Source organism: Lonchura striata, chromosome W (assembly GCF_050655825.1).
Source record: "Lonchura striata isolate lonStrDom1 chromosome W, ASM5065582v1, whole genome shotgun sequence".
NCBI classification, from domain to species: domain Eukaryota; kingdom Metazoa; phylum Chordata; class Aves; order Passeriformes; family Estrildidae; genus Lonchura; species Lonchura striata.
The window spans coordinates 16,762,324-16,783,872 of NC_140743.1; the positions used below are offsets into that span (position 1 = coordinate 16,762,324).

Here is a 21,549-nt window from a genome sequence, read left to right on the forward strand (position 1 = left end):
GAGAGTTCACCTAGAAAAATGCACAACATAGTTAAAATCCAAAATGAAACTTCAGAATGACATGTAACCTGGATGAGATTACAAAAACAATAAAACATACGAAAATTCGCTATGAAAGAACAAAGCACAGAGCTTCACCTGATAACATGATAAAAATTTCTTAACAATAACATTTATAAAACACTTAAATAGTTAGACTCAAAAGAATTTTGAAACAAACACTCTTTGTATCATTACACAAAGAAATAACAAAATAAACAGGTGATCATTAAACAATGAAATCGATCTCAGAAAAACTCAGAATAAATTTCTTCAAGACTCTTATACACTGATAAACTTACAATAAAACAGAAAAGACTAAAATAAAACCAAGAATCCGATAGACTGTGTCTTCCCTTTAACTTAATGTTCATTATCATCTCATAAACTCTCTCAGTCAAAACCTTAATATCCTTAAAGAAAAACAACTACACTTTGTTAATTAAACAAACTTAACCTTTGAAAAACTTAAAATAATTTTTTGAATTAAACACTACTTAAACTTAACATATAAAATATTGGTAAAAAAAATCCCTAAATTATATTAACTTTATGAAACCTATATATATATATCAAATTAACAATATATAAATTCATTATAAATTAAACGCTTATAAACTTAACTTTTTCAGGGCCCAAACTAAGATAAACTTAAAGTGATATACTCTAATTAAACAATACTTAACTTAAACTTTAATTAAACTATATATAAAATTCAATTCTAATATTAATAGAATGCTAAAATACAACTTAACTTAAACCTTAACATAATAAATTACTGAAGTTTCATGCTATTCAATTTTCTATCTCAATTCTCATTATGATATCTCTTTTTCACATTATGTTCTATAAACAATATTCTTCACCACACCGGATGGGTGCATCTGCTGATAAATTCTGTCACCTAACTAAGAAATCTGGGGTTAGCGTTTAGAAACATTGGAGAAGTTTGAAGGAGACCCTTGATTTCAAGTGGCGACTCAGCTGCATCTTATTTTTTGGGTGAATGTTGGAATTCCATCTCATCATTGCTGTGGGACATTTGGTGTAATAGATGTGATTGCAAAAAGTTGTTTACTTTGACTGCTGTGGTTTCTGGGCTGTGCCGTGTATTTGTTGTTAATGTTTGGATGTGCACTGCAGTGGAAAAAGCCTCGGCATCTGTCACACCGCAGCTCTGCTGTGGAGAGGCAGTGACCAAGGAAATCCCTGCCTTGGCTCTGCCCAGTCCCCGTTCACACCCAGTGTCGGCTGTGCTGGACCCGTGCCTGAAACCTGTCCCTCAGACACTTCTGCGTTCGCTTTAACTTCTGTAAACGCAGTGTGCATCCTGGATTCACCCATCTCTGTCTGTGTCGCCATGGGAATGAGAGAAGGAACACCAGCCCTGACTGCACCCCACCGCGCTGACCCCGGCCACGGCCGTGAGCTCGGGAATGTCCCCTCTCACGCCCGACTGAACCTGGCACCGTTCCAGTCCCGCTCGGGTCGTCCCGGTGTCTGTCCCTGCTCAGCGTGGTTAGGCGCTCTGCTGACGTCATCAGCGCGCGACTGCCGCTCCCCGCCGCCGCCGCGCCCCGCACCGCGTCCCGCGCTCGGGATTCCCCCCCCGCGCGGTCGCCGTGCAGTCTGTGGGCACTTGGCTGGCTGGCGGCCGCCGCTGCCGCTGACACTGTCAGTGCCTGTGCCACGCTCGAGATGCGAGAGACCCCGCTCTACCGTTCGGCGCACTCTGCTCTCCAATATGTACTTCCGACAATTGATTTACATTCGCAAACCCCGTACTAATTCCTGATAAACTTTCAGTCTAACATTTCTTCTAACAACTGATCCATGTGTAACTAATTTTTGATGCAATAACTATTCTGTTCTGGCCGTCTGAAACTGACAGGGGTGGCTGTGGGTTTGTGCTGGCTGTTGCCATGGGAACTGCGACGGACCCGTGCCCTGAGTCATCCTGGCCACGCTCCGTCCCTGCCTGTGTCACCCCGGGGGTGAGGACGCTCCTGCTCTGGTCCCGGCCGTGCTTTCGCCTAACTCCGGCTCGCAGCGCCTGGTTCAGAGCCACTGTCGGCCCCCCCCGGGCCGACGCAATCACCCTCTCTGTTCCCATTCCGGCCCCGATGTCTCCCATCTCGCTTTGCCCCTCTCCTGACTGTTCCAGCACCCACAGCCCGCGCGCGCCGGCCCCGCCCCGCCTGCGCCTGTCCCACACGTTCCAGATGCGAAAATTCCCCTGCACCCGTGGCTCTCGGGCTCCGCTCAACCTTCACGCGCGTGCCCGCCGCCTGAGTTGCAGCGAGGGACGCTTCCCGCTGTCCCTCTGCTATTTCCTCAGCGGGTCTGGCTGCCGCAGTCCGGGAGCTGCCCCCCCGCGTCTTGGGTGGCCGCTCTTGCGGCTTCACGGATTCTCGACACCAAACGCATCACGGGACGCTCGGGACGCCTGGCCACTGCACCCGCGCCCCCGCTGCCCCGTGTCTGCGCTGTTCCCGCTGTACCCCCTCTCGCCTGCACCGCGGGCTGTTTTGAACTCCCAGCCCGAGCAGCCACGAAAGATTTCTCCTCTCCCCTCCTCTTCCTTCTCTGCTCTGCACTCCCTCTGCACCCTCCCCCGCGGAGACGCCGATGCCGCCGCTGCCCCTCCCGCCGCGGGTTCGGACTCGAGCAGCGCGTGGTCCCTTCCCCCACCGGGGGCTGCGGCTGTGCTTAGCTTATCTCTGTCTGGGGGATTTGCATTGGAGGAGCTCAGGGATTGAGGTTCGAGGGAAACTGAGGAACAGTGGCAACCCGGAGGACATGATGATGACAGACCATCCCCTGATTGTCCATGGAAGGCAGTCCTGCTTCCCCTGGATCTGTGGTGAGGAAAACTGCCCCAAGCTGCTGCCTGGGCGATCTTCCCCCTTTGTGCTCCCATAGAAACCCCAGCTGTCCGGCTGGACGTGCCGTGCCGTAGAGCTGGCTATAATATTGTCCTTGTTAAAAGCAAAAGTTTTGCAGCAGTCTTATCTTTTTGTCCTTTTGTGGCTCAGTAATAAAGTCACTTATTGATCCTTTGCCAAAAATTCAATCCCAAGAAAAAATATACATCTGTGTGCGAGTGACTACACCGCACCTATGATAACAAAGTTTTCATTTCATTTGGGCTGTCTCTCCCTGATGGGTAGAAGTTTTGCCCTATAGGGCTAAAAAAAAGTCTTTGGTGTGTCCTTGGGAAAGATCTTTCCCTCCCCATGTTCTTAATTTCGACCATTCTCACCAAAAGCTGAGTCAGCATGAAGTCAGCCTGGAGATGGCACTGTCCATTGTCCAGCAGGCCACAGGCAAGGAATCCCAGGCGCGCTTCTGGTTTCTCTCCTCCTGGCTGTCCTCCCGACGAAATGCCTTGGTGAAGGTCAGGTTCTTATCTTGAGCTTTCCGCTCCCTCTCTTCTTGAAATAGCGGAGAGTGTGTACTGCTCTTCTTTTTTTTTTTTTTCTTTTCTTACTTTTTCTGCCGATGAAGGTTGGAGGTTGTTTGATGTTTCTTTTTCTTCTTTTTGCTGATGGCCGACCAGGGACGCCAAATGTGAGAACCCCAGCCTTGCTTTGGGGCCTCATGTGGTGGTGAAATTCCTCCTCCAACCCGTGCTTCCAAAGAAAAACTCCGCAGGCTTAGCTGTTCGGTCTCAAGGCAGTTTATTGCTAGTTATCTAACAGATTATGTTCTTGGACTGCGGCTATTTGATCAGCGGCCTGGGTAGAGGCACACACACACCCTGACATCCTCTCTATCTGCTGTCTTCTTCGTCTCTCTCTCCGCCCAGGGCTGCTGCTATCTTTTATAAGATATATTACGTATAACATGTTTACAATTATTCCCCAATACCTACTACCTACGTTGCCAAGTGTTTTTCTACTCTAAACCAATCTGTGAGTGCCAACATCACCATGAACATGAAGGCAAGGAAGAAGAAGGAGGAAGAACAGGATCAGCCCACTTTCCTCCATCTTAGAACTTCTGACCCCCATGTACAAAGTGAAAGCCCCCCTGTACATATGTTAAAACCCCCCTGTACAGTACTAAAAAAATTTCCCCTCTACTTTGTAACTACTTTTACTATACTATCTAACCTTTTGTGACTGCTCGTTCCACCTCCAAAGTTGGTAATTCATTCCATGGCTCAAACTCAAAATCACAGCTGTTTTTCAGTTGTCTGCCAGAATCTAGAATGCTTCTGACCAAGGCCTGGAACCTCTAAAAATGTCTGAGAGACATTTTGAGTTCCCACAGTCGAACGTCCTGCCGAACCTCACACTCTATATCCGGCCAAGTCCCTTTGCCTGACTTTTACTAGGCTTATGAAACTTGGTCTCCTTGCCGAGGTAAGGTCAAATGCCCTGCTGAGCCTTTCACTTGAACTCTCTGAGTCTTTTCGCCTGACTCCCATACTAGTCTTAGGAAGCTTGGTCTCCCTGCCGAGGCAACTTCGAACATAATGCTGGGCCTTACGCTCAATCTCCGGCCAAGTCCCTTCTCCTGACACCTATTAGGCTTAGGAAGCTGTCCTGGTTTGTAAGATAAGCTTGTATTCTATTTGCCATCTGTTGGAGGTTGGGCAGGTCTGTTATCTCTTCCAAGAACAATGGTTTGCTCCGAAGAGGTAATGGTTTGTTAATGGGCCATTGACTGACTCACTGCAGGCCCGGTAACGTAACACCATCCCATTGTGAGATGCTCCACACAGAGGGGGAAGCCAAGCACTCTTTTATTGTATAAAGTGGTACCTGTTGGGAGACAGAGCAGCTCTCGCTTTGCGGGATTTCCCAGAGAAGCAGCTCCTTTGGCAGGACTCCCGAGAGAAGCGGCTCCTTCGGCGGGATTCCCAGAGAAGCACCTCCTTCGGCGGGATTCCCAGAGAAGCGGCTGGAGCGCGGTGAGGCGGCGGCGGCGAACTCGGAGGCGGCCCCGGCGCAGAGGAAGACCGGCCCAACTGCCACCAGATCTTCAGAGAAAACTATACCCTTCTAAAGATCACCACTTCAGCTGCAATTCATCAGCCACTGCAAGAGGAGCAGCTATCATTTCCAGCAGGACTGCTACCAACACCCCGAATCCTCAGGTTGTGGACTTTATCAGAAGTTTTGTTTGTACCGATTGCATTTGCCTTTTTAAATTGTTATCTAGTTTTCTCCTAGTAAAGAATTGTTGCTCCCATTCCCATATCTTTGCCTGAGAGCCTTTTAATTTAAAAATCCTGGTAATTCGGAGGGAGGGGGTTTACCTTCTCCATTGCACAAAAGGCTTTTGCCCTCCTTCACAGACTCCTGTCTTGTCAAACCAAGACAGAAGCATGGTCTCCCGGCCCAGGTAAGTTCGAACGTTATGCTGAGCCTTACACTCGAAATGCGGCCATATCCCGTCGCCTGACTCCTACTAGGCTTAGGAAGCTTGGTCTCCCAGCCAAGGTAATGTCGAACGTTCTGTGGAGCCTTACACTCGAAGTCTGGCCAATTTTCATTGCCTGACTCTCCTACTAGGCTTAGGAAGCTTGGTCTCTCTGCCGAATTAAGGGCAAACGTCTTGCCGAGCGTTACACTCAAAGTCTTTCAAATTTTCTTCGCCTGAATCCTTCTAGGCTTAGGAAGCTTGGTCTCCCTGTCAAGGTTAGGTCAAACGTCCTGTTGATCCTTACACTCAAGATCTGGCCAAGTCCCTTTGCCTGACTTTTACTATGATTAGGAAGCTTGGTGTCCCTGCCGAGGTAAGGTCTTACGTCCTGTCGAGCGTTACACTCAAAGTCTCGCACATTTTCTTCGCCTGAATTTGACTAGGCTTAGAAAGCTTGGTCTCCATGTCAAGGTTAGGTCAAACGGCCTGTTGAGCCTTACACTCAAAGTCTGGCCAAGTCCCTTCGCCTGACTTTTACTAGGCTTAGGAAGCCTGGACTCCCTGCCGAGGTAATGTCAAACGTCCTGCCGAGCATTACGCTCGAACTCTGGCCAAGTCCCTTTGCCTGACACTCCTACTAGGTTTAGGAAGCCTGGTCTCTCTGCCGAGGTAAAGTCAAACCTTCTGCCGAGACTTAGACTCGAACGCCAGCCAAGTCCCTTCACCTGGCTCTCCAAATAGGCTGAGGAACATTGGTCTCCTTGCCGAGGAAAGGTCGAACGTCCTGGTGAGCCTTACACTCCAACTCTGTCCAAGTCTCTTCCCCTGACTCTCCTAATAGGCTTAGGAACCGTGGTCTCCCTGCCGAGGTAATGTTGAATGTCCTGCCGAGTCTTACATTTCGAACTCTGTCCTAGTCCCTTTGCCTGACTCTCTTATTATGCTTAGGAAGCTTGGTGTCCCTGCTGAGGTAAGATCGTACGTCCTGCCAAGCCTTACACTCAAAGTCAGGCCAGTTTCCTTCGCCTGAATTCTACTAGGCTTAGGAAGCGTGGTCCGCCTGCTGACGTAAGGTCAAACGTCCTTCCGAACCTTACACTCAAAATCCGGACATGTCTCTTCGCCTGACTCTCCTACAATGCTTAGGAAGTTTCCTCTCCCTGCCGAGGTAAGATCGAACATCTTGCCGAGCCTTACACTTTAACTCCGGCCTAGTCCCATCACCTGACTATCCTAATAGGCTTAGGAAGCTTGGTCTCTCTGCCGAGGTAAGGCCGAAAGTCCGGCTGAGCATTACATTCGAACTCTCTCCCATTCTCTTTGCCTGACTTCTACTAGGTTTAGGAAGCTTGGTCTCCCTGCCGAGGTAATGTTGAATGTCCTGCCGAGTCTTACATTTCAAACTCTGTCCTAGTCCCTTTGCCTGACTCTCCTATTATGCTTAGGAAGCTTGGTGTCCCTGCTGAGGTAAGATCGTACGTCCTGCCAAGCCTTACACTCAAAGTCAGGCCAGTTTCCTTCACCTGAATTCTACTAGGCTTAGGAAGCGTGGTCCGCCTGCCGACGTAAGGTCGAACGTCCTTCTGAACCTTACACTCAAAATCCGGACATGTCTCTTCGCCTGACTCTCCTACAATGCTTAGGAAGTTTGCTCTCCCTGCCGAGGTAAGATCGAACATCTTGCCGAGCCTTACACTTTAACTCCAGCCTAGTCCCATCACGTGACTCTCCTACTAGGCTTCAGAATCGTGGGTGCCCTGCTGAGGTAAGGTTGAACGTCCTGCTGAGCCTTTCTCTCCACCTCCAGCCCAGTCCCCTTGCCTGACTTTTTTCTAGGCTTAGGAAGCTTGGTCTCCCTGCCAAGGTTAGGTCAAACGTCCTGCCGAGCCTTACACTCGAAGTCTGGCCAAGTCCCTTCGCCTGAATGCCACTAGGCTTAGGAAGCTTCGTCTACCTGCTGAGGTAATGTCGAAACTTCTGCCAAGCTTTACACTCAAATTCCGGCCAAGTCCTATCGCTTGACTCTTCTACTAGGCTTAAGAAGCTTGGTCTCCCTGCCGAGGTACTGTCGAACGCCCTGCCGTGCCTTACACTCAATCTCTGGCCAAGTCCCTTCGCCTGACTGCTACTAGGCTTAGGAAGCCTGGTCTCCCAGCCGAGGTCAGTTCGAACGCCCTGCCGAGCCTTACACTTTAACTCCGGCCTAGTCCCATCACCTGACTCTCTTATTAGGCTTCAGAATCGTGGGCGCCCTGCCGAGGTATGGTTGAACGTCTTTCTGAGCCTTTCACTCCACCTTCCAGCCCAGTCCCCTCGCCTGACTTTTTTACTAGGCTTAGGAAGCTTGGTCTCCCTGCCAAGGTTAGGTCAAATGTCCTGCTGAGCCTTACACTTTAACTTCGGCCAAGTCCTTTCACCTGACTCTCCTACTAGGCTTAGGAAGCCTGGACTCCCTGATTAGGTAACATCGAACGTCCGGCCGAGCATTACACTCGAACTCTGGCCAAGTCCCTTTGCCTGACTCTCCGAATAGACTTAGGAATGTTCTTATCTCTGCTGAGGTAAGGTCGAACGCCCTTCCGAGCCTTACACTCAATCTCCGGCCAAGTCCGTTCGCCTGAATCCTATTAGGCTTAGGAAGCCTGGTCTTCCTGCCCAGGTAAGGTTGAACGTCCTTCCAAGCATTACACTCAAACTCTGTCTCAGTCCGTTTGCCTGACTCCTACTAGGCTTAGGAAGCTTGGTCTCTCTGCCAAGGTAAGGTCGTACGTCCTGCCGAGACTTACACTCGAAGTCTGGCCAGTTTTCTTCGCCTGAATTGTATTAGGCTTAGGAAGCATGGTCCCCCTGCTGAGGTAATGTCGAACTTGCTGCCGAACCTTACACTCGAACTCAGGCCAAGTCCCTTTGCCTGACTCTCTTACGAGGCTTAGGAAGCTGGGCCTCCCTGCTGAGGTAAGGTTGAACATCCTGCTGAGCCTTATACTCGAACTCCGGCCAAGTCCCCTCGCTTAAGTCTCGTACTAGGCTTAGCCTACTTGCATTTCTTCTTGCTTCTTTACTCTGCCTGCCTGGATATGCCTCCTGCCTGCCAGAACATGGACCCTGCTTTCGAGGACCTCTCCTCTGCGTTCCAGGACATGCCCCCTTCTTCCCAGGACCTATGCCTTATCTGCCAGAACATGCCCCCTTCTGCCTGGACGTGCCCCCATTCTAGCAGGACCTCCCCCTTGCCTGTTAGTTCATGCCCTACATGCCAGGACTTGCCCTCTGCCTCCCAGGTCTTGTTCAATGCCTGCCAGGACATGACCCCTTCCTGTGACGATTTGCTCCTTGCCTGCCATGACCTGACCCCTTATTGCCAGGACATGCACCCTTCTTGCCAAGACCTTACCATGACTTGTCCCCTGAATGTTAAGACATGCCCCTTGCCTACCGGAAAATGTCCCCTTCCTGCCAGGACCTGCCTCCTGCCTGTTAGGACATTCCCCCTGCCTGCCAGGACATGCCCTCTGCCTCCCAGGACATGCCTTATGCCTGCCAGGACATGCCCCTGCCTCCTAGGACATGCCCTCTATCTGCTTTGCAAGGACATCCTGCCCTGCCTTCCAGGGACATCTCACATGCCCTGTTATCCTGTCCTGCCTGCCATGAACATGCCCTCTGCTTGCCGCGACATGCGTCCCCACCTGCCACGGACATCCCACCTACCCTGCTGTGGACAACTGCCTTGCCCTGATTGCCAGGGACTTTATCCCTAGAGAATCTCCACACGCCCAGAGGATGGCCTTTACCTCTAAGGAGACGCCTCCGTCACTCCTTTGTTCCACTCGCTACCCCCCGTTCTCGGCGGCCCCTTTGAAGGAGTCTGGAAACGCGGTACTAGCGTGTCTCTTTCACTTCGGGTGTCCGAGCTGCCAGCCCCCGTCTCACTCACTCACTCACTTGCTCATCTCCCGGTTTTTCTCACCAATCCATCGTCCCTTCGCGTTGCTCCTCCACGTGGCTCATCTCACGCTGATCCTAGGGTCCAGTAGACAGCAAATCCTGAGGGTCCCTCGAAACAGGTGGTCGAGCTGTCCAGCTGTCCAGGGTTCCTCTTCGGGTGTGGCTATCCCGGACGAGCACCCAAATTGAAATGAACTGGGTTTATGCCTTTATTAATGTTCAGCTCTTTATTAAATGGTCAGCTCGGCAGGGGGCTGTTGTAGCTTCTTCCGGTAGCCGAAGAGGGAGAAGGCGTGTAGAGTCTGTCCCTGGAGTCTCCGTGGCACACTGGTAGCTGAAGGTGAAGAGGTGTGCAGTCTGTATCTGAAGTCGCTATCAGCAGACCGTCCTTTCTCCTTTCCACCTGGCACACTGGTAGCCAAAGGGTGCGGGGGATGTGCAGAGCCTGCTGCCGAAGTCCAGCAGCAGCTATCCCTCTCCTTCCCTCCTGGTAACACCAGGAAGAGTGTCTGTTCCTTTGTGCCTGCTTCCCACAGCCCAGTCCAGTCTGGTCCTCTGCAGGTTATGGTGACAGGTCAAACACAGACTAGGGATGGGGTTCCCTTTTCCCCAACCAGCACACCCATCCAGCCCCCTCCACTGTGCCCATCTTTTCCATTTAGGGGTGTTTTTCATCCCCCAAAACCCCCTCCCATTATTCCACTGGATTATTTTGCATCCCGGTCCTAGTTTGGGTGGGGTTGTAGATGATTCCCAGGAGCAATTAGCTAATTAACATTTCAATGTCAGTACTTAGTTTGAGCCAAGTGTCCCAGCCAGGCTGTTTTGTTCATAACAATGAGGACTTCCCCAAAAGGGAAGAAGACTCAGTCTCCAAAGGTATATCCACTAGAGCCCATCCCCCTCCTGGCAGTCCAATCTCATCCAGAACTAGGAAGTAACAGACCCCTCTGCAAAAGGCAGTAGGACCAGGAGAAAAGGGTAGAATTTTAGTTGATACAGAGGCCATATATTCAGTTTTAAATAGAAGTTTAGTACCTGTAGAGGATGATTATGTTGTAGTGTGGAGAACTACTGGCCAGTCTGAGAAGGCATACTTTTGCAAATCTTTAAAGTAACAATGGGGTATTTACAAGTTTTTGTATATGCCCAACTTGCTAAACATTCTAGAATGAGGAGGTTACTCTGGAGGTAAATGATCAAAGGTACATAGTGGTGTTAAGTTTAACATTAACAGCCATTGAAAATAAGGAGGAAATTAATGAAGAGATACTAGGACAAGTATTTTTAGGGGTATGGGCCTCTGACGTACCACGGATGGCAAAGAACGCCCCCCCCCCCCCCCCCATAGTAATCAAGCTTAAGGAAAGGACACAACCAGTGAAAATTAAGCAGTACCCCCTGAAAAAGATAGGGAAGAAATGAGCCCAATAACTGATAGTACAAGATTGAGAGCTGTCAATAAGATAACAAAGGATTTATATCCTGTGGTAACAAATCCATATACCTTACTAACTTGTTTAACACCTGAACTAACCTGGTTTACTGTTTTAGATCTGAAAGATGCTTTCTTTTGCCTCCCTATCCATGAAGACGGCCAGAAAATTTTTTCATTTGAATGGGAAAGCCCTAAAAGCAGGCTCAAAACCTAGCTCACATGGTCCATGTGCCTCAAGGCTTCAAAATCCCCCACACTGTTTAGAGAACAACTTACAAAAATCCAGAACCTTAAGAAACTTCGCAAGAAGAAAGAAGAAGCCTTTCAAATTTCCTAGAACTCCAAAGATACATAGTATTAAAGAAAAGGCACAGTCATGGCAGGGTAGTGCCAGCTGTGTGTTTATAATTAGAAAATGTTTGTCAGACAGAGATCTCCAGTAGACAAAAGAAGCCACATGGGCCTTTCACCAACTAAAGAGTGCCCTCATGTCAGCTCCAGCTTTGATACTTCCAGATGTAAGTAAACTATTCTTTCTATTCTCCCATGTAGCTCAGGAACTGAATCCATACTGGAGGGCAGTTGCTTCCAAGCAACCAGATGCAATACCAAAGGACAGTCAGGCCGCCTCAGAGCTGTAGCAGCAGTCGTGCTGAATATACAAGAAGCATGCAAGTTTACCCCGAGACAGAAATCAACTGTACTAGTGTCCCACACAGTGTCCGCAGTACTAGAAGTAAAGGGCGCCACCAGCTTTCACCACAGAGGTTCCTGAAGTACCAGGCCATCATGGTAGAACAAGATGATATAGAGAGAGTGGTAACTAACATTGTCAATCCAGCTTCTTTTCTCAGTAGAAATCAAGGAGAAGCAGTACACCATGATTGCCTGGAGACTACAGAAGCTACTTTCTCCAGCTGCCCAGACTTAAAGGACACTCCTTTAGATGATGCAGAGGCCTGGTTCACTGACAGGAGCAGCTACGTTGCCAGTGGAAAGCGACATGCTGGATATGCAGTCACTACCTGCAGAGAGGTAATAGAATCTGGACCCTTACCAACAGGCACCTCTGCGCAGAAGGCCGAGATTATTGCACTACCCCGTGCCTTGGAAATGGCAAACAGACTCTAGATATGCATTCAGAATTGTGCACACACATAGAACTGTCTAGAGATAGAGGGGACTCCTGACCTCCCAAAGAAAAAACATCAAACATGCACAAGAGATAATCCAGCTGCTAGAAGTATGCTTATTAAAACACACCAGAGAGTGAGATCAGAATTGAGAAAAAGAAATGAGCTGGTGGATAGAAAAACAAAGAAAGCAGTAAAGGGTGAGGCAATTATAGACAAATTTCCTTAAAAGGTAAGCCAGAAAATAATAATACTAATCAAAAGGGACATATAACCAAGAACGGTGAGCTGCCATTAAAAGGGAGCTAGAAATCCCTTCCCATACGTGTGGTCACTAGAAAGAGAGGACCACCAGAAAACACACTGGGGCCTAAGTACTTAAAAGCTTTTATAAAGTGTGGCTCCTTTCCCAGAATGACCAATGCTGCCAGTGTTACAGAGTGCATTGAAACTAAGTGGTAGTTTTCACAGGCTTTTTATAACACATATCTGATTTAAAGAATCATTACCAGGAGCTTATATGCCAGGAGAACTAACAGTGTGATCCTTACCTCCAAACTAACCCCAAGAGTACCCCAGACAAAACTTTGTCAGATTGGGAGGGGCCATGGACCCAGACAGCAGTGGTAAATTGGCTTTTCAAAACCCCCATGGAAAGGGGAGTGTCAGTATTTATGAATATTAGCAAATACATTTTCAGGGTGGCCAGAAACATTCCCCACCAGAAATGTCAAAGTGACCAGAATAAATAATATTGCTTTTGGAGTTCCAGTCACAATATTACATGTAGTTGGAACTCAGAGCAAAGAGCTAAGTGAACCAGTACATAACATACAGCCTAGGAATTGTCTACCTTAAGTCTCTTACAGAAAAGACTTTAGAACCACAGTGAGAAAACACCATTCCAGATGCTTCTCACCACCCTCGCCGCAATCAAGATTAAGAAGCAGAATGCCTGGATCCACCACGCTCGAATGAAGCAGGCCCCAGAAGCCCCTTGAAAACTGACACCAAGAGACAATGAACTGAAACTAAAACTTATTCAAGCAAAATGGGTGTATTGTGGGGGGGAGTAGTTTGTAATTTTATTTATAGAATTGCTTTGTGTATAATTGTAATTGAAATCCTAAAATACCTCTATCCGAAAACAGTGCTAAATGGCCTTAATCGCAAATTCTAATCAGTATACTAGATCTATGAGAGAGCTGGCCACTGCAACAGGTGGACTAGCAAACTTAAAACAACCCCTACAGTTATCCCTAAAAAGCCGGTGTGGGTCTCAGATTCAGTCAAAGAAAGTAACTGAGAGTTTCTAGCCAGGCAAAAAGCCTGGGAAAGTGCTGGGAAATAATGTAAATAATTCTTTATCTCTCTTGTTTTTCACATTGTTTATAGTTAAGCTCTATCACTGTGCGTCAAGCACTCTGAACCAATGGTGTAGGTTGTTTTCACTTCAGAACCAATGAATTTGGCCCTTGCAAAGCACTGTATAAAAGAGCGGTGTATTTTGAATAAAGAGGAGTTTTACTCTCAACAGCCTTCTGAGTCAGTCTCTTCATTCCCGTCCTGCCTCGACAGCGACATCTGGCGACCGCTCGTGAATCTATGGTCTAGGCTGGCGACCTGAACCTCTGCGTCTTGCGGGGGGGTCTCGGCGGCGCGGCACCGTGCCACCAGCCTGTGGCTGTGAACGGACACCTCTGCCTTCTTAAGAAAGGTAATGCTGGAAGTCCACACCTTCTGTAGAAGGCTTGGTCCTATTTGGACAGCGGTTCGGCTTCTAAGAGCGCCTTATTTTCCTAACACTGGGACTGTGCGGGACGGGATGTCCCTGGAGGAGTGGACTGTCTTGTCTCTAAAAGTGGACGTTCGCTGATGGGAGATTTCATAGCAATGGGGAATCAGGCGTCTGCAGCTGATCGGATGGTCTTGTCCACCTGGCAAGACTCTATCTCGCAGATGAGGGCTTGGGTCTCTGAGGAGGAAATGATACGGCTCTTACTCTGGGCTCGGGATCATGGATTCTCCGCGGACATTGGGCGGGTCTTTGATCGAAAGCTTTGGCGCGATTTGGGGCGGTGCCTCATGAAGCAGATGCACAACGGGGACGCGGAGGTGTCCGCACTGTTTTCGGTATGGGGGCGTGTGTATGTGCCCCTGCAGGAGGGAACCTCGGGGAGCACGGCCTCTGAGAGTGTTCTCTCCGGGAGTGACACCGCCGCGACAACCCGGACCCCATCCTTCGGTTGACCAGACGGCTCAGCTGGTTCAGCCCTTGTTGGGGCCCCTCTCCATTCTGGAGCTGGGGGGAGGAGCGGCGCAGCCCGCGGCGCCGGGCGCTGCGGGGGCAGTGGCCCCCCTGGCTCCTTCGTTATCATCTATGGAGCCTGCGCAGATGTATGGGCCTCGCCCCCAGCTGCCGCTGGGGGCAGGGATGCAGCCTTTCGTCCACTCAGAGACACAAACCCCACTTCCCGCGGGGGCTCCGGTTCTACCGGTGGGGCCAGCGCAGCTGCTTCCTGGGACGTCCCGCTGCGCGACGTGTGCTGGGACTGACTTGATTTCTTTCACGGTGCCCGCGTCGATGGTTCAGCAGCATGTTGTGGGGGGCACTTCGGTGTCATTTTCGGCCCCCCCTGATCCGGGACTGACGCCGGCGCTGGGGGCGGTGCTTGCTTTCCATGCCACGCCTGCCGCGGCGCCGGCACTCCCAGCGATGGGGCCCGGCGCCCCACCCACCGCACCCGCGGCTGGAGCGGTTCTGCCTTTCGCCATGCCCGCCGCTTCAGCGGCTCCAGTGGAGCCTCTGGCTCCCGCCCCACCCCCACCCCCCCCCCCCCCCCCCCGCTGTCTCAGCAGCAGCACCTCTGCCTCTCGCCCCGCCTGCAGCTTCGGCAGCGGCGGTTCTGCCTCCTGCCCCGCCCGCTGTTGCTTCAATGCCCGTGATGCCTGCTGTGCCCCAGCAGCCAGTGTCGTTCCTGCCTCCGATGACTGCAGCTTCAACGCACGTCACATCCACGGTGTTGCAAGCTCCTGATGATCCTTTCGTATTGCTGTCTGCGATGGAAGGATCCACCGAGCGGCCGGTGATGGTCCCAGTCCCCGCCCCGTCACCGGCGGCTGGACCTTCTGCTTCGGGAGCTGTTGGCTCGGGGGCCGCGCCCACTGCTTCAGCTTCGCGGTCGATAGCCGCTTCCCCAGCCTCCGTGTCTCCCATCAGCCCACCCTCCCCTGTGGATCATGGACTGTCCTGCACGCCCCTGTCACAGGAGGCAGATAGTGACAGTGATGATTTGATCTCGATGCCGTCATGGGGGCCTGACCGTCTGTCGGAACGCCGACACCAACGAGGGCGGTGAGCGTCTCAGAGAGATCTGTGGACGCTGCCTCCCTGTCAGGTGTCAGTGCGACCGATAAATCCCCGTCGTTTTTGGGATGCAGTCAGGCAAAGCACTTTGGAAGCGTGTGACTGGGATTTGTTAGAGCGGGTGGGAAAGCCTGGTGGTGTGGTTTTGAACCCGCCTCTCAAGGAGGCAGAGACCGTACCTAGCAGCCAGATGATTCCTCTGTCCTCCCCAGGGGGAGCAAAAGGGGGTGGGGGTGGCGATGCTTCAGTGCAACATAAGCTTCAAGCCTTTCCTGTGCACAAGGCTGTCCCAAATTCGGGACAACAGGACAAGCATGAGGTAATAGCTTGGAAGGTTGTACAGTATTTTGCAGGACAAGGTGGCAAAATATGGACTGGGTTCTGCTCCATTGATGCAGGTCCTCAGAGTGATAAACAGTGACCTGCTGGCTCCCTATGATATCAAACATCTGGCCTCTGTGTTGTTCCAACCTGTGCAAATGGATCTTTTTATGAGCAATTGGAGGAGGATGGCAGACAGGGTTGCAGCTGAGAATCAACACTATCCTCAGACAGACCCTAGGTGTTGTGTGGGGGAGGATGCACTCATGGGACTCAATAACTTTGCCAATCCTGATTTTCAGGCTACTTGGCACCACATTGTACTTGAGCAGGCCCAGAAGGTGGGTTTTGCGGCATTGCTCAAGACCATGGAGACAGCTGCTCCCAGGCAACGTTATGTAAAGATAGCACAGGGGGCAAAGGAATTGTTCCTGCCATTTGTTGAGAATCTTGCAGCTACTTTGGAGAAGCAGATTGATGATGAGACTTTGAGGCATGTTTTGTGCAAAACTTTGGCAAGGGACAGCGCAAATGAGGATTGTAGGAAAATTATAGACGCATTGCTAGGTGATCCGTCATTGACAGATATGGTCGAGGCTTGTTCCAAGGTTGGTACAGTGGACCATAAAATATCTGTTCTGGCAGCATCTTTGCGGGCAGGCCTGTCATCCTCAGGGACTGGTCGGCACAAGAAGGAAAAGAAGAAGAGCAAGCAGCGGCAGGGGACAAAAGTCAAGAAGGGGTCAGGCTCTAATTTTCTGTGCTCCAGGTGTGGTAAACCAGGTCATTTTGCGAAGAAATGCAAGCCTACTTACCATGCTAATGGTAAGTGTTTGACAGGCTCGGGAAATGGCGGCAGGAGCGCACAGGGGAACTGCACGCTGACACAAGTGATCCCCCAGAGACCAGCGGCAGTGCATGGTGCCCCAGTCAACTTGACACAGGCACCCACGACTCTGCCGGGGTGGATGTACACACTGCAGCAGCAGTCATCTTAGATTCTACTAGGGTGCACAGGGTCCCTCTGAATGCATTCGGGCCTTTAGGTCATGGATTGGGTGCATTGTTGATGGGGCGGTCTAACACTACCCTTTTGAAAGTCTTTGTGCACCCGGGTGTTGTTGATTCTGATTTTACAGGCCAGATTTGTGCTATGGTTTCCACACCCTCCCCTCCTGTTGTTATTCCGTCAGGAACCCGCATTGCTCAACTTGTGCCTTTCCAGTTGTGTGTTCCCAGGGCAGATCAACAGATGCGAGGAGATGGTGGTGACTCCCGATCCACGGGACCGCCGCAAGTCATCTGGTCTGTGCTCATTTCTGCCAACCATCCACAGATGATGTGCTCCGTGATTTTGCCAGGTGCCAGCCCATCTCAGATCCAGCTGCAAGGTTTGATCGACACCGGAGCCGATGTGACGGTCGTCTCCGCCTCTGTGTGGCTTCCTAAGTGGCCTTTGGACTCTGTGGGAGCGGCCATTGATGGCTTGGGGGGTGCAGCACAGACATTTGTGAGCCGGCAGGCTGTGTTGATCAAAAATGTGGAAGGGCAGACAGCTAAGGTTCGGACCTATGTTACTGTAGCTCTGGTCACTCTTTGGGGGCGGGATGTGCTGGCAGCCTGGGGTGTGCGCATCGGGACGGATTTTTGACGGGGGTCACTGTGTTGAAGTGCGAAGATTACCCTACACTGCCTTTATGGTGGTTGGTGACCAGACCTGTTTGGGAGAACCAGTGGCCCCTGCCATTTGAAAAATTAGTCGCCCTTCATGAGTTAGTTCAGGATCAGCTTCGCCAGGGACACATTGAGTCTTCTACCAGTCCCTGGAACACTCCTTTTTTGTAATCAAGAAAAAGTTGTGGAAATGGAGGTTGCTACAGGACCTCCGAAAAGTCAATGCAGTCATGGAAAGCATGGGGGCATTGCAGCCTGGTATGCCCTCGCCTACCATGCTCCCCGCAGGTTGGGAAATCTCGATCATTGATTTGAAGGATTGTTTTTTTACAATCCCTCTGCATCCTGATGACAGACCAAAATTTGCTTTTACTGTGCCTTCTGTCAACAATCATCGGTCTGTACGGAGATATCAATGGAAAGTTTTGCCACAGGGCTGCAAAAACAGTCCGACCATTTGTCAATGGTATTTGGCCCGGGCCTTGTCCGGAGTCCATGAGCAGTTCCCTGACGTGTATTGTTATCATTACATGGATGTCATTCTGGTAGCGGCTCCCACTCTGGAGGAACTGCAGAGGGTTCGGCCTCAGTTGTCCTCCGCCTTGCATTCTTATGGACTGCAAGTGGCTCCGGAAAAGGTTCAGAGCCGACCTCCTTGGAACTATTTGGGGGTCAAAATTCTGGAGCGAATCATTCAGCATCAGGAGGTGCAATTTTCAGAGACTATTGCGACCCTGAATGATGCCCAGAGATTGCTTGGGGTCCTCAATTGGTTACGTCCCTATCTGGGGCTGACCACAACGCAGCTGTCCCCGCTGTTCAAACTTTTAAAGGGGGACCCAGACCTGAGTTTGCCTCAGAAATTGACTCCTGAAGCAAAGCAAGCGCTGGAGGAGGTTCAAAAGGCTCTGTCTACTCGTCAGGTTTACCAAGTAGACCCTTCCGTTGATATCACTGTTTTTATTACCTATCCAGACAGTCATCCCACGGGTATCATTGGCTAGTGGGATGAAAAATGGCCTGATCCTTTGCACATCTTAGGGTGGGTCTTTTTACCCCATCAACTCAAAAAGACAGTGTCTTTGCTGATTGATTTGGTTGCCCAGCTGATAATCAAATGCCGTTATCGGTGTTTGCAATTTATGGCAGCCGATCCAGCAAGGATCGTCTTTCCAATGGAACAGGACACCTTTGAGTGGTGTCTCATCAACAATGTTCCGTTGCAATGAGTGCTGCAAAATTTTTTAGGGCAAATTGTTTACCATCTGCCCAGTCACAAATTGTTGCAACTGGCAGAGACAATCAATCTATCCTTGCAACTGAAAAATAGTCAAGTGCCAGTGCAGGGACCCACTGTCTTCACTGACGGTTCAGGGAAAACGGAAAAGGCCATTTTGACCTGGAAGGATGAGTCTGGATGGCAAGTGCTGGAAGGCCACGTGTCCGGCTCAGCCCAGTTGGTTGAGCTGATAGCCATTGCTGTGGTGTTTCAGAGGTTCTCTCAGGTGCCTTTGAATTTGGTCACTGACTCTGCTTATGTTGCAGACATAACCAAGTGGTTGGATTGCTCACTGCTGAAGGAGGTCAACAATGCCATCTTGTTTCAATTGCTGAGAGCATTGTGGTGTGCAATTCAGGACCGGGTTAATCCGTACTACATCCTGCACATTCGGAGTCACACCACTTTACCAGGTTTCATAACTGAAGGTAATGCCAGGGCTGATAGGTTGGCTAACCCTGCGTGGGTGGCACCTCAGCTTGATAGAACTGCACAAGCCAAGGCGCTGCATGACTTTTTTCATCAAAGTGCACATACTTTGCAAAAACAATTTGATTTGACAGCAACCGAGGCTTGTGACATTGTCAGCTCTTGTGCTGACTGTCATGGGTTTGCTGCACCTTTACTGGCGGGGATGAACCCCAGAGGCCTGAAGGCCTTGCAGCTCTGGCAAGCAGATGTTACACACATTGCCGAGTTCGGTCGACTTAAGTATGTGCATGTGTCTGTCAACACCTTCTCCTCCGCCATGTGGGCAACTGTTCACACGGGGGAGAAGAGTCGCAACGCGATTGCTCATTGGAGGATGGCTTTTGCAGTTACGTGTCTTTAGCTTTCAGTTTTATACAAGCACAGTTTTGGATGCAGGCAACAGCAGCTTTGATCATACAGGAGGGGGTGAAAAGCATCTGTAACCTATGATCCTGCTTCTAATGTGGCCACTTCCATGGTACTTATTGTATGCAATGCCACTGTTTATCTGCCACTTTGAGATTCATCCAATCACTGATCAGAAAACTGTGCTTGTATATACTGCTAAAGATTGTGTATGCTTGAGAACTCCTTGTACTACTGTAATTGTGCCTAGTAGATCAAATGTACATAGTAAAGCATTAAGCAGCACTTACTAATGTAAGGATTTGCATTAAGTAAAAGAATTTACTTATCATCTTAAGGAAAGGGAAGAATGAGACAGAATAAAAATATAACAGGGTAGAAATCCATTTGGATTTAGGTGAAATGTGCCACATTGAGTTTGCTAACATAAGTGAAATATGCTGTTTAGTCTGGTAACTGCAGAATTAGCAAAACAGCTGAGGAGAAAAAAAAGGCAAATTTCCTAAATAAAAAGATAAGAGATAGTATAGATCTTCAGTGTGAAACTTTAGCCACCTTAAGACAAAGAAAAACAATGTTTGCTTGCCAATGAGAGTGTGCTTACAATTTGTAAACTATATTGAAGTGTATATAAACTGCCATCTTATAAACAATAAAGGAGAAGGTATGATTAACCATATTGGCTTAATCTGCGTTTGTCCTGTCCAGAAGTCCCTTGCTTCTGCCCACCATACCACAGGGGCTTCACTCACTTGACCTGTGTCCTGGTTTGTAAGATAAGCTTGTATTCTATTTGCCATCTGTTGGAGGTTGGGCAGGTTTGTTGTCTCTTCCAAGAACAATGGTTTGCTCCGAAGAGGTAATCGTTTGTTAATGGGCCATTGACTGACCCACTGCAGGGCTGGTAACGTAACACCATCCCATTGTGAGATGCTCCACCCAGAGGGGGAAGCCAAGCACTCTTTTATTGTATAAAGGGGTACCTTTTGGGATACAGAGCAGCTCTCTCTCTTTGCGGGATTCCCAGAGAAGCAGCTCCTTCGGCCGGATTCCCAGAGAAACGGCTGGAGCGCGGTGAGGCGGCGGCGGCGGAGCTCGGAGGCGGCCCTGGCGCAGAGGAAGACCGGCCCAACTGCCACCAGATCTTCAGAGAAAACTATACCCTTCTAAAGATCACCACTTCAGCTGCAATTCATCAGCCACTGCAAGAGGAGCAGCTATGATTTCAACTGGACTGCTACCAGCACCCCGAATCCTCAGAGTGTCAGGTTGTGGACTTTATCACTAGTTTTGTTTGTACCAATTGCATTTGCCTTTTTAAATTGTTATTTAGTTTCTCCTAGTAAAGAATTATTACTCCCATTCCCATACCTTTGCCTGAGAGCCTTTTAATTTAAAAATCCTAGTAATTCAGAGGGAGGGGGTTTACCTTCTCCATTGCACAGGAGGCTTTTGCCCTCCTTCAGACTCCTGTCTTGTCAAACCAAGACAACCTGCTTGATGGCAGCACACGTCTCACAGTCATGGATAACCTGCGAAATACTGTCCATGGTTAAATCCACCCCTTGGTCTCGTGCCCACTTGTAGGTGGCATCTCTGCCCTGATGACCTGAGGTATCATGGTCCCATTGAGCTAGGAAAAACTCCCCCTTATGTTGTCAATCTAAGTCTATCTTCAACACCTCTATTTTTGCTGCCTGATCTACCTGCTCGGTGTTTCAGTGTTCTTCATTAGCCCGACTCCTGGGGACATGGGCATCTACATGACGGACTTTCACAGGTAGCTTCTCCACTTGAGTGGCAATGTCTTTCCATTCATCAGCAGCACAGATTGGCTTTCCTTTACACTGCCAGCTGGCCTTTTTACACCTTTCCAGCCAGGCCCACAGAGCATTGGCTAACATCCAAGAATCAGGATAAAGGTAGAGCTTTGGCCACTTCTCTCTCTCAGCAATGTCCAGGGCCAGTTGAACAGCTTTGAGTTCAGCAAGTTGACTTGATCCACCTTCTCGTTCGGTAGCTTGTGCAACCTGTCGTGTGGGGCTCCATATGGCAGCTTTCCACTTCCAGTTCATCCCTACGATGCGACAGGAACCGTCAGTGAAAAAAGTGTAATGTGTTTCTTCTGGTAGATGGTTGT

At 49.7% G+C, this 21,549-nt stretch overlaps 2 protein-coding genes across 2 annotated transcripts; both read left to right on the top strand.

Moving 5' to 3' along the window:
• The first annotated feature begins 14,937 nt into the window (after nt 1-14,937).
• Nucleotides 14,938-20,777, top strand: LOC146763117 (uncharacterized). The gene has a single exon (XM_085571168.1). The coding sequence runs from the start codon at nt 15,691-15,693 to the stop codon at nt 16,615-16,617; it is 927 nt and encodes a 308-aa protein (XP_085427294.1). The 5' UTR covers nt 14,938-15,690; the 3' UTR covers nt 16,618-20,777.
• Nucleotides 16,872-17,270, top strand: LOC146763118 (endogenous retrovirus group K member 19 Pro protein-like). The gene has a single exon (XM_085571148.1). It carries the CDS (start codon nt 16,872-16,874, stop codon nt 17,268-17,270), a length of 399 nt encoding a protein of 132 aa, XP_085427274.1.
• Nucleotides 20,778-21,549: the final 772 nt, after the last annotated feature.

Excerpts from the sequence above, each read along its gene's own strand:
- LOC146763118 (XM_085571148.1), top strand. The coding sequence starts at position 16,872 with ATGCGAGGAGATGGTGGTGACTCCCGATCCACGGGACCGCCGCAAGTC.
- LOC146763117 (XM_085571168.1), top strand. The coding sequence starts at position 15,691 with ATGCAGGTCCTCAGAGTGATAAACAGTGACCTGCTGGCTCCCTATGAT.